The sequence below is a fragment of the Cajanus cajan genome, chromosome 2 (genome assembly GCF_000230855.2).
Source record: "Cajanus cajan strain Asha chromosome 2, NIPB_CcT2T_4, whole genome shotgun sequence".
NCBI classification, from domain to species: domain Eukaryota; kingdom Viridiplantae; phylum Streptophyta; class Magnoliopsida; order Fabales; family Fabaceae; genus Cajanus; species Cajanus cajan.
In genome coordinates, this window is record NC_138518.1 from 72,534,443 (window position 1) to 72,547,493 (window position 13,051).

Here is a 13,051-nt window from a genome sequence, read left to right on the forward strand (position 1 = left end):
TTAATTGTAATTTAATAATAATCCATGTAATGATAAAATAAACACAAATATATAATAAACTAAAACAAACGCAAACTTATAATACAAAGTATTTATATAAAATCAAATTTGACCTTTATATGCTTCGCGGACTCTTCGATGTGTAGAAGGTCGCTTAGGTAAAATAAAAAGGGCAGTTTGAACATAAACTTTTCAATTAATAGAATGAAAATAAAAATTCATAGTAAAAAAAATTACAAAACTTTAATTGGAAGATTACGGTGACCGAAATTTACTAGAAAGGGATCACCTAAACTCGTGACCCTTTATAATTTTTTTTAAAACAGAAACATGATTTAAAAAGTTTTGAAAGAGCAAATGGAAATTCAACTTCTAGAATTACATTGTTCTAATCATTTTGTGTTGCAATAATCATCCACTTAAGAGGTTGGATTTGCAAATAAAGATATGACACGGAAGATAGTGATGTACCAAACATGGTAGAGGATAATTTTACTGCAGTTGCCATGACTAACACCGTAAGAGAACACATTAAACTTTTCAGTAGTCAAACTAAATTGCTATTATTTCCTATTTTCTTTCTTTTTTTTTACTCAAAACAAATTCCTAGTGGGATAATATTAATGAGATTTGATTATTCTTGAAATAACAAAAAAGTATACATTCTTGCGTATTTGGTTATTTTAAGAAAGTAAATGGGATATGTAAATTACCCAATAATGTAATTAATTCAAAATAATGCCATAAAAACAATTCAAACTAAGAAATCAAATATTTTTATAAAAGGAAGAAAAATAGAGAGAACAAATAAGATAATATGAGAATAAAGAAAAGAATCTTTTTTTTTGTTCGTCCATGGAATATCCACCATTAAGAAAAGAATCTTTTTTTTTGTTCGTCCCTGGAGTATCCACCGCCGATAGCAGTGCCTAATCTCCTCCAACGTACCTCAAAGGATGAGATAGCTGGCCCCAAGATTTAACGCGGTTGCATACAAAATATTATCTTTGAGAGAGGACTAACTTATTTATAAGTATATCTGGTAACTGAACAATTACAGAATAAAATGAATAATACATAACAAAAATATAAATAGTAATAATTAATAATAAATATTGATATCCACTAATTAAGCCACTAATTATTATTTATAATAAATATTTTTTTCTGAATATTTCAAAGCCATGGTCATAAATGGTAAATTTTTCGAGTCACAGAGTACGAGTAATAGACCATATGGACAAAAAATGAATGAATTAACGGGCTTTGCTTTTATTGGGCTTCACACCTTACTGGGCTGAAAAGACTTAACGTTGAAGCCCATTAAGGGTGGTAGTTTGGTTGCTGTGAGGGCAAAATCATCGGATAACGCCAAGTGGGACCCAAACCGAAGCAGTCTGATTCACTCAACATTGATTGGCCCAACAAAACATGTTTCATGACCCGCATGTCACTCTAACTTTCACTCTCCATCTTCTTCCTTGCACCTTTCATGTTTATGGCACTCTTCTTCTTCATCATCATCATGGATCTGTCTCATAGAAAATCATCATCATCTTCCAGCATCCCTTTCGCACGCGCATAATTTCCACGAAACGCCGCGTTTCGCTGTTCACGCGCCAATTGCGGTTCCGTCACCTATTCTTTTTCTCACATCTCGTCCTCTGAAACCATGGCGCATTGGATCTCCTCCAAACTTAAAGCCGCAGAGAACATTCTCCACCAGGCAAGTCCAATTATAACAATGCTTCTCATTTTCTTTTTCATTTTTGGTTTAATTTTTGCCTTTTTTGAATCCCTAATTTCAATTTATAGCATGATTATCATTATTCCAGTTCTCTTTGTATTTTCGTGAACGATATTCATTTGTTTGTTCTTCGCAATTGCGTAACGGACGGTTCAGATCGATCAGCAAGCGGCTGAATCGCTTCGCAAGAACGAGAGGCTTCGATCCGAGGAGGAACCGAGCATTGATGCTCCCGCGAAATCATTGAGCAGTTTGTCACTGAAGGATCAATTGAAGAAGAAACCCTTTGAGAGTAATGAATATCACGGAAAACTGCGCAGTGATCCCAATTTTAATGGGCTTAAAGCTACAGCAAGTGCACCCAAACTATCTCCCAAATCTGGTCCTACCCTTACAGATGATGATTGGACTGAGCTCCTAAGTGCACCTGCTCAGTCTATAGCTTCTGCTTCTGGGGGAAATCATAGTAATGGGTTACCTGCACCTCGTGGTTTGAGCAAAAATAGTATTAGAAAGAAGAAGGGTTTGTCTTCAGGGTTGTTGGTGTCGGATGTGACGAGGAATTCAAAGAGTGGTAACAATGGTCAGAGGTCTTTGCAGAAATCAGACTCTGCAAAAGAAGTTAAATTGAGTGGAAAAGCCAGTGATGATGGGAAGGAATCCACCTCTTCAACTTCGACGGGGAGGAGCTCGGCTGTAGAATCGGAGAGTGATAGTAAATGGGGTAAAGGCCTGAAGTATGCTGACAATGACAGTTCTGAGAAGCCTGTGGTTGATGAAAAGGGAAATGAAGAAAATGAGCACCATGTTGATTATTGGGACATTTCTCCACCAGAATTGTTGCAGGAAGACGACAAAACTTTGGCTGCAGAAACCATACCAGGATTGGGGGTTGATAAGGACCAAGAAGCTACGACTGTGGTAGACGTTGATGGCAGTCAAATGAGAAGTGCGGTAAAAGGGAGGCATAAGCTTAATTCAGTCTCTGATGATTTGAAAAGGGGTTCTCCCGTGGCTAGTGATGGAAGTTCTGATTCAGATACAGATTCTGGTTCAACATCTGATTCTGAAAGTGAACATGAGAGGGAGGAAAGGAGGAGGAGGAGGGAAAGGATTTTGGCTGAGAAAGCAGCAGCTAAAGCAATAAATGCTATCAAAGAACGGGAGAATATGGTGGCCAAATTAGAGGGAGAGAAGGAAAGTCTAGAGAAAATACTTGAGGAGCGAGCTAAACAACAAGCACAAGAGGTAACATCATTACAATTGAAGAATCGATCTTTATATTTGCTTTTTTCCAGTTTTGTGTATACTGTTTATGCTCAATATGATGTCTACTGTATGATATGGGCAATGTTGCAGACATAACAAAATTAAATGGTTATGTTCTGTTTTTCTACTCTTGGTTTCACCCTCTTAGGGAATCAAAATGCACCACTATTTTTAATCTAATTTCCTGTTCTGTTTTGTTTTTAAAATGCACTAAACATAAATAGAAACCATATTTTTATATTTTATCCCATTCCAGCATGTCTACCAAAGGCTACCATTGTATAGGAATTTCTCGTTTTGAGCTGAAATTGCTTCAAAGTTAACTGTTGTATGGATGGAACTTAATGTTTATGATCTATTGGTTATTTATCTAATCCCCTTTGTTCCTTGCCTCAGGCTTCACAGCTTGAGAGCACTATGATGGAAACAATGGAAGCAGTTGACTTAGAAAAGCAGAAACATAATAATACTAGAATGGAAGTTCTTGCACTTTTAGCTAAACTGGAGGTATGTTGATTTTAACTTATTCCAGTCATTTGTTTTTACCAAATATATGATAGTATAAATTAGTAACTTAATACACCTTTCTATGAATAGTTTATAATGTTTTGGTTTCACAAATATATCTAGATAAGTTTGTTGATAGATTTCTGGGTTGGTTGCAGACTGCCAATGCTGACCTTGCAAGATCCCTTGCATCTGTGCAGTGGAACCTTGAAGTAGAGGTATATTTAAATTCTTTGGGGACTTCCCTCCAATTCACATGATTCATAGAATCTAATATAAGCTTTGTAGGTTGTAGCTATTGATAAAAGTATAAAACTATTAAATAATTGATTAGAAAAATATAGTTGCTACTTCCTATCTCCAGGATTTGGACTTCAGTCCTAATTTTGTGATGATTTATGTATTCCTAAAAATAGCGACATAATAATTTATAAGATAATTAATCATTTAATATGATCAATCTGACTGTTTAGTGAAGCTGACAAGGGTCATGTATTTCAATCAAGATTTTATCCCTGTAACTGATACGGACCGTGTCTAGAAAAATCTCCAAAATATGGCTGGAACTGAAAACTGAAAAACTAAACTGAATGGATTATGGACCAATCAATTCCCTAAAGATGTTCTGATTGCAAATGTAGTTTTTGGAAGGATTAGAATGAATCCTGTATACTGAAATTGAATAAACCTAACAGCATTCTTTACTTCAATTCCCATGCTTCCTTGGTCTCTGGACATCCTCATATCTGGGCAAGAATATTAAATTATGGTGTGTTGACTATAATACATTATTTTACCAGGTTAAACAAGTAGCAGAACTCAGACAGCAAATCACGACAAAAGAGTTGTTTCATGAAGGTACTGCACCTTTGCAAATTTATTGACTCGTTGATACATGATTTCAGTCTAACAGATGTGTCTTTTCAATGGACTCGTTAACTGCCTAGGTTTATACCTCATACATGTCTCCTTGTAGTTTGAATATGTTTTAACCCTAACAATTAATCTGACAATGATAATTTTAAAGCTTATTCAAAAGCATATACATAGTGAATTAATGATTAATTTGCTGCTATGCTTATCATTCATTTGCAAATTGGGTTATTTAGTGTGCGGGAGTAGTTGAAATTATATTGAAATGAGTTAATCTGTAATTAAGTTGGTCTTTAACTTTTTGCAGAGCTCAGAAGGAGAATGAAGAATCCTCGTCAAACTGGGGCTTTACACAATCAAGTAAGTTATACAATTATTTTGTTGAAACTGGTACATTGATACTTCAGTTTCTTTTATTTATTTTTCTGAGTGGGGGACTTTAAGAGTCTTGGTATCTTATTTTGTTTGATCTTGTTTTCCCCTTTTAAACTTCTATGCTCACTTTACTATCTTTATAGATGGATATTCTTGAAATCTTTTTATCTATGCTGATGTTGTAGCTAGCTTCAAAAGGCGTTGAGTTTGAACGGGAAATTCTTGAGGCAGAGCACTCTTTAATTAATGATAAAGTTGCACAATTGCAGGAAAAGGTAACATTTTAAACTTAAACTTAAGTATGGATCTATATTTTCAATTTTTCCATGAAGAGCTATACTATAGTATTTCAGATGCATTGTATTTCATGATTTTTAGTAGATCCCCTAGAAATTTCTATCTTGAATTTTGGTGTCTCTCTTTTTCTTTCCTTGTATTTTAGAAAGTAAATACCGGAAGGATCAAAACAAGTCTCCTAATTAATTATACTTGTATATTTTAGTTCTCTATATATTGTATTCTAAGTCATGGAAATTTTCCATTATCTGCACCTTTTTTCTTGCTTTTACAATTTACTCAACTAAGTGCCCTGTTATCTAATAGTTATGATCCTGCCCCTTAGATTTTGTCAAAGGACCTTGAACAATAAAGTCTGGTTGAAAAACGGGATTTCTGACTTCTTCCTTCGTGTCCTATTTGGCTATAACAAAGTTTGGACAGAACCCCACTATCTCCAAGCGTAGAAGTACCAACTTTCTTAAAAATTCTGCCTTATAATCTATTCTGTTTTTATTAAACTAGTTAATATGTTTACAGAAATAACTGTCTCTAAAGTCTAAACTGTCCATCCTAATAGAAATAATTGCCCTAGACTGCTGCAAATATAGCAGTTATAGAAATTACCCATCCTAAGATATAGAAATTTCTGAATTATTCAATCATAAGAAACCACCATACTAACATGTTGCAGTAACCTATAAACACTAAATTATTTATTATCGAAGCATAATGGTCGGCAGTTGACACTGATAGTTTAAACTAGGTTCTTTCTTTTTCCTTCATTGATAAGGGTTGTTAAAAGGCACCACTTTATTGACCAAGTTTGATTGATTGGAAACTTTAACATTAATACTATTTCCCCATTTGGTGTCCTTTTTTCACTTTTGTGAAAACTGAAATGTTTTACTCAACTATAATTGGAAGTGAACAGAAATCGTTTTATTTAAATTTAAATCAATTACAAAAGCTCACCTCTTGACACATTTCCTACTTTTAAGGAACCATTTCAAATTATTAATTTTTAAATATATTGCAAGCTTTTTAGTCAATTTCCATTCAATTTAAAATATAAAGTGACATGCTATCATAAATTAAATTATAAATTTTCTGCATACCTGCATGCTGCTGCTGCATCACTAGTACTGTGAAGTTAATATGATCTCCTTTTGCTGTGTGAAACTATTTGATATAATTGTACATCAAAGGCAAGGAAGCTGGAATCTGACATTGACATTACAAGGAAAGAAATAGAAGAGCCAACAGAAATTGAAGTTGAGCTCAAGCGAAGGCTTCAACAGATGACTGACCATTTAATACAGAAACAAGCAAAGGTGTGTATTTCATACATCCAGTTAGTTGGCTGTAATATGTGTGCAAATGCTCATCGATTACTGTTTTAAAATCACTGGATAATAAGTGACTGAACACATTAACAGTTTGGTAAATATTCCTACTGGTGCAGTCAAACCAAAATGACCAACAAATTAACCGGATCTAGTTTTCAATCAGTTAAAAAAAAAACAGAAAATATTTCAAAAATTCATTCAAATACAGCATTGGGACTTGAATTACTTGTTTCTGACCCCTACCTATTCAAACAAATTATTCTACATGTCAACAGGTTGAATCACTCTCTTCTGAGAAGGCAAGTCTTGTATTCAGAATCGAGGTATGCTTTAAACTGAGGCTATGATACTGATTCTTTAAATCATGGTATACTTTATTTTCAATTTTCATAATCAACTCGGCAGGCTGTGTCAAGGTTGCTGGATGAGAATATGTCAGCATCAAATATGAATCCTGCCTCTTCATCAAGTGACTTAGAATCAGGATTATGGGAGCTCTCCAATTCGAAGTTGAAGCCTATGCTGAAAGCCAGATATCATTCTGGCAAGAGACAGCTTGGATCATTGGTTCAACAACTAGATAATATTTTTGTGACTGGTGCACTTTTCCTGAAAAGGAACTCAACTGCAAAATTGTGGGCTTTGGTATATCTTGTCTGCCTTCATTTCTGGGTGTTTTATATTCTAGTATCACATTCTGGCCCATCAAATGAGGGTAGATCCGGTGCCCAGATCTCCTTGGAGAACATTAATAACACTGGAGGAGTATGATTGTGTATTTACTTATGTCATTCACCGCAGCTTTTAGGAGGCCCTCAATACATTGGATATATTTTGTTACGCCAGAGTATATTAAGCACCTGCAGTGGACACGATGTAGGAATGCCGGTACCACACTATGACCAGATATATACAGGACTGCATGGCTTCCTATTTCGATGAATTACTTTTCTTTGACGTTGTGAAACTTCATTGATATGGAGGGACTCCATCAGAGAGGAGCAATGTCCCGCTATTTGTATTGACAAAATGGCTTTGAATTTTGAATGCTGATCTAAGATGACAAGTTTTCGTAGCAGCCTCGCAGGGATTGTATAAGTTTAAGTAACAATAAGCATTTTGTATGTACAGAGTAGCGACAGTTGTAATCACAGAATAAGCCTCTCATCAGTGAGTAACTTGAAGAGTCATGGATGCGACCTCTGTTGTGACCTTAGCATTAGTAACCAGAGGTGCCCCATGCAGTGTCGAAATTACTATATCTTGAATTTGTAGAGAAAGAAAAAGAATCCATTTTTTTTTAGTATATACACTTATTAAAATATTAATAAATGTTTGTTCATTTTGAAATGCATTGGAACCTCACACTATATGACATTGCAATTTGTAACGTCTAGGTTTACCTCAGGTCTAGCTATGGATTTTTATTCAGTTATATATCCACGTGATATTATGTGGCTTTAGTACCACGTATTTAATTAATTCCATTAATCAATGGTCTTGGTCTAAAGTAAAGTAACTTGATGAAATCACAACTCAATCAGTTGTGGCTATTCATGTTCAAATAGATACGAGGCCATTTCCTCGGTATACATACAATAAGAAAGTAAGTTGAGAAAGTATCGGAACATAAGAAAGTAATATGTACTATAAATAGTTGATGTAAAATAAAAAACTGAATTTAATTTTTAGGAATTTAACTTGCACAAAAAGAATGCGAGATTATTTTTTCTTAAAAAATGGGTGAAAGAGTACATTTGTAATTCTCCCTATGATTTTGGGGTTGTTTAAATGAGTTTCTTTGAAGTACTTATTTGAAGAAAAAAGTAAATTAAACTTCTTTTTTTTTTAAGTTAAAGTTTTTGATTTGTTTTTACTGTACAAGTTAAAGTTAACTTATATACTTTGATTTTTATAAAAGTTTTCTTTCATTCAACTTATTCAAAAATTAAAGATTAAATATGTTTTTAATCATTAATTTTTTTTATTGATTTTTTACTTTTAGTTTCCGAATAACTTTTGTTATTAGTTTGTCTTAAACTTTTGTTTGTTTTTCAATTTTAGTTTATGTACTTTTTTTTCTCTTATTAACATTTTAACCCATGTTTTAAAGAATTTTTGTTTATGAAAAAATATTTTAAATACTAAAATAAAATAACATTTGTTCTGAAACTGTGAAAAAAACATATTTAATCCATAATTATTGTTGGATCGGTAATTGATTGCTATGGGGACGAGAAAAATAATAAACTGTAGAAACTAGAAAATATTTTGATTGGAGGAAGAAGTAAAAAAAAAAAGAAAAAAGAGGAGAAATAAGAAAAACAAAAATATTTCACTGAAAGAAGATATAAAAAAAATTGATTTCGTGACAACGGCATGTTGCAGGGTTCCGCGGCGGCGGAGAGTTGTTGAGTTGAAGAAAAACTCTCTTCTCTTCTCTTCCATCGGTATTGAGTTGAGACTTGAGAGTGAGGATGCTGAATGGAATTAGGTATGTCTTCCCTCGCATTCACTTACTCTTTTGTTTCCCTCTTTCTCAACATATCAGACTCTTTCGTTATTTCCATCGCCAAAAATTTGACACTCTAGACCACGCTCTTCGCTCCTTCAATCGCTTACTCCAAACCCACCCTCCCCCACCCATTTCCGCTTTCGACAAGGTTTTGGGAGCCATTGTAAGAATGGGGCACTACCCCACTGCCATCTCTCTCTTCACCCAACTCCACCTTCGTGGAATCACCCCTTCCATTGCCACCCTCACCATCTTCATCAATTGCTACTGCCACCAGTCTCACATGTCTTTCGCCCTCTCCCTTTTGGGAACCATTCTCAAGATGGGTTACCAACCCAACATGGTCACTTTCAACACCCTCATCAATGGTTTCTGCATTAATGGCATGCTATCCAAAGCCCTTATTTTTATCCATGACCTCATGGCCAAAGGCTACCCTTTGGATGAGTTCACTTATGGGTGTTTGATCAATGGTCTCTGTAAAAATGGGCAAACTAGAGATGCCCTTTTATTGTTGCACACGATGGAGCAAGAGTTGATTAGGCCTAATCTTGTCACTTATAGCACAGTCATTGATGGACTATGCAAAGATAGGCTTGTGGCCGATGCGCTACGTTTGTTCTCGCGCGTCACTTCGCGGGGGATTTTGGTTGATGTTGTCACCTACAATTCTCTCATTCGTGGTTGTTGCAGTATCCGTCAATGGCGTGAAGCAACGCGGTTGCTAACTATGATGGTGCAGGGGAACGTTGATCCGGATGATTATACCTTTAACATATTGGTTGATGCATTGTGTAAGGAAGGAAGGATTGTGGAGGCTCAAGGTGTGTTTGCTGTGATGATGAAGAGAGGGGAGAAACCTGATATCGTTACTTACAATGCCTTGATGGAGGGTTATTGTTTAAGCAATGATGTTAGTGCAGCGAGAGAACTGTTCAACATGATGGTCAAAAGAGGCTTGGAACCTGATGTCTTGAATTATAATGTCTTGATTAATGGTTACTGCAAGATTGAGATGGTAGATGAAGCCATGGTTCTCTTTAAAGAGATACGTCAGAAAAATTTAGTCCCTAATATTGCTACTTATAATTCTCTTGTTGATGGCTTGTGCAAATCGGGGAGAATGTCATGTGTGCAGGAGCTTGTTGATGAAATGCGTGATTGGGGTCAATCCCCTGATATAATCACTTACAACATTTTGTTAGATGCTTTTTGCAAAACCCAACCTTATGACAAGGCAGTCTCATTATTTCAACAAATTGTCCAAGGAATTTGGCCTGATTTTAACATGTATAATGTAATTGTTCGGGATTTCTGCAAAGATGAAAAATTAAAGATTGCAGAAGAAGCTCTTCAACATCTTTTGATGCATGGCTCTCGTCCAAATGTCCAAACATATACCATTATGATCAATGCACTTTGTAAAGATGACTCTTGTGATGAAGCTTTGACCTTGCTTTCAAAAATGGATGGCAATGATTGCCCCCCTGATGCAGTAACCTTTGAAACAATTATTGGGGGTCTCCAAGAAAGAAATGAGACTGATAAGGCAGAGAAGCTTCGTCAGGAAATGATTGAAAGAGGTCTTGTAAATGATGAGAAAAGGTAAGATATTTTAGTTCCATTTTAGATTATACTTGTAACATTCACTCTTTATAAATGCCTAAAAATTGTGGAGAAATACTACCAACACACCCTCTACTATTGGTATGAAATTTGTTGGAAATTGTAAATTTTGGTAGGTCGCATTCCTCATTTAATGACTCTTCATTTTGTAGCTCTCAATAAATTTTAACCAATAATGAGTGTGTTGAGAAGAGTGTTGGCAAGTGTTGTTAGCAACATATATACGTTCTGTTGACTAATAAATTCTGTTGTGTGGAGAAGTTGGATAAAATAATAACATAAATAAGAGGAGTACTAGTAACACTCTTTAATACACTGCTTCCAACATACTCTTTCCTATTGGTCAAAATTTACCAAGAATTACAAATCAGGAATAGGGTGCATAAAATAAGGTGTGGGTTCTTGTGGATGGAAAAAACATGGTTGAGAAGGGAGATTCCATTTAAGGTTGTCAACCAAGTTTCTCAACGGAGAATGGAGATTAGTCATTGACGAAGTTAGTTGATACTTCTTATCAATAATCAATAACATGGTTATCAAAACAAAATAAGGAGTGAGACCATACAATTTTATGATTTTTAATAAATTTTAATCAATAATAAAGTGTTAGAATCAATATGTTGCTAACATTTCTCATATATGTACAAGTTTTGTGTGAATGATGTATTTATCCTTTCATGTAGTGTCATTGTCACCATCACTGATTCATTTTCTTAAAACTTACATGACTTTTACTACTTTTGCATTTATTAGCTCTTTCTGCAATCTAACTAGTTGCCAAATTGTTAACTTTTATTGGATTTTATCATTGAAAATGGCAACCCTTTTAACTATGACAAATCCTAGCAGGTTGATGCCTCAACAGCGAGTGAATCTGTGACTGCTGGGCTCGGTGTTCTCATTCTATTGCACACTGCAAGCAGTGCAAATCAAGATTTGCATGTGTGGTAATCCATCCAGACTGTGAATGGCATAGCAATTATGCTAAAAACATTCAAATTTTCAATGTTTCTACGGGCTACAACGATCAACCCTATACTGTTGTTTGCTTCCCTGCCAGTTCGGGCTTTTAGTCTGCTTGACCTCTCTGCTTCCATTTTTTCCAAATGGTCTCTATACCCTGCATTTCCTTTCCTCTAAACTGGTAAGCGTTATATTTGCCTTTTTTACCCACAACTTTTGATGAAGGGATGAATCTTGAGCCTCTCATCCTGAGTTTGTTATATATTTCATTTGCAATAACTATAGCCTGAGAATTAGAATTGTTGTGATCATGTTTTATGATATCTGCTTGTAGGCTTGCTTCATTCTTAGCAAGTTTCCCAGCAATTGTTTATATTCTCTGGAAAATTGCACTTCCCGTGATCAAGTAAAAACAAGGTAGAACTGCTATAAGAGAACAGTGACTGTTTTATTCTTGGGTTTATGAGTTTCTTATTACCAATATATTTACAATCTTGTTCTTGTTCATGTATCAGACAGATTACTTGGTCATCGGAGCTTGTGAAGATTCAGTGCATAGCCTTGTGGACTTTGCCAGAGACATGTGCGAGTAGGGATTTATGGTTAAATATATTTTCCACAATGATTGATAGAGCGAAAGAATTACGTATGGAAAAGGGGGTACAGTAGAGTGTCAAGAGAGTTAATGCAAAAGACCATGGAGAAGGAAGAAGTACATATTGCCCATATTGGAGCAATCAAGGATATATCTATGAGGGGGTCATAGCTAGCTTGAGAACATGAAGAGGGAGTTGTGATAGATTTTTTTGTACGGAAAGGGCCAACTATGATCCCCAATCTTTTTAGCTCAGTTTTGGATGTGGCTATTGAGCAAGTATACAACATGGGTACAACACGACAAAAATACTAAATTTTTTTGAAATTCGTTAACATGAATTTAAAAAATATATATACTTTGCATAAATGCACAATATTTGTTAATATACATGGATTATTTCTCATTAATACGACCATATCAGTGGTTTATGAATCATGATCACAATTTACAAAATAAATATGTGATTCTTTCATAAACGCAGTTACATGTATTTCTATTACCCATATCAAAATGCGTTCTTTCCTCTATGAACATGTTAGAAAATTTTCACCAATTCATGTCTAGAATGTCGTAAAAAGTATAAATAGTCCTATTCAAGGTATTAAGTCGTATCCCAAACATATCACTCAATAAAATTAAAAAATATAATAAAATTGGAGGGTATTCCTTGATCAAGTATTGAGGAGTACATGGCTATGATAGTGATTCTTTTGCCATTGTTGGAGAATCTTGATAGAATAACACTAAGGCCAAGAAATCCAAGAGGTGATGTATTGAAGGAAGTAAAAGGAATGAGTTAGTGTTGAAAAATCATAGGAGGAGTGAGGCCACTTTTGAACCTTAACTCCTAAGTTTTTATTAGCATATCATTTATTTTTATTCCTATTTTACCCTTGTCTTTGATTTCTTATTTTACCCTTGTATCTTGAGATATTTTAGTCTTAGAATTTATT

At 34.8% G+C, this 13,051-nt stretch overlaps 2 protein-coding genes across 2 annotated transcripts; both read left to right on the forward strand.

Moving 5' to 3' along the window:
* The first annotated feature begins 1,441 nt into the window (after positions 1-1,441).
* Positions 1,442-7,746, forward strand: GC2 (golgin Putative 2). The gene is made up of 10 exons (XM_029271453.2): positions 1,442-1,726; positions 1,904-2,995; positions 3,413-3,523; positions 3,682-3,741; positions 4,324-4,381; positions 4,704-4,756; positions 4,957-5,046; positions 6,256-6,381; positions 6,672-6,719; positions 6,802-7,746. The coding sequence occupies exons 1-10, from the start codon at positions 1,673-1,675 to the stop codon at positions 7,165-7,167; spliced, it is 2,058 nt and encodes a 685-aa protein (XP_029127286.1). The 5' UTR covers positions 1,442-1,672; the 3' UTR covers positions 7,168-7,746.
* An 800-nt stretch (positions 7,747-8,546) lies between these two features.
* LOC109799356 (uncharacterized) lies at positions 8,547-12,588 on the forward strand. Its single transcript, XM_020359887.3, has 4 exons — positions 8,547-10,516; positions 11,387-11,681; positions 11,835-11,917; positions 12,016-12,588. The coding sequence occupies exons 1-2, from the start codon at positions 8,874-8,876 to the stop codon at positions 11,415-11,417; spliced, it is 1,674 nt and encodes a 557-aa protein (XP_020215476.1). The 5' UTR covers positions 8,547-8,873; the 3' UTR covers positions 11,418-11,681; positions 11,835-11,917; positions 12,016-12,588.
* The last annotated feature ends 463 nt before the right edge of the window (positions 12,589-13,051 follow it).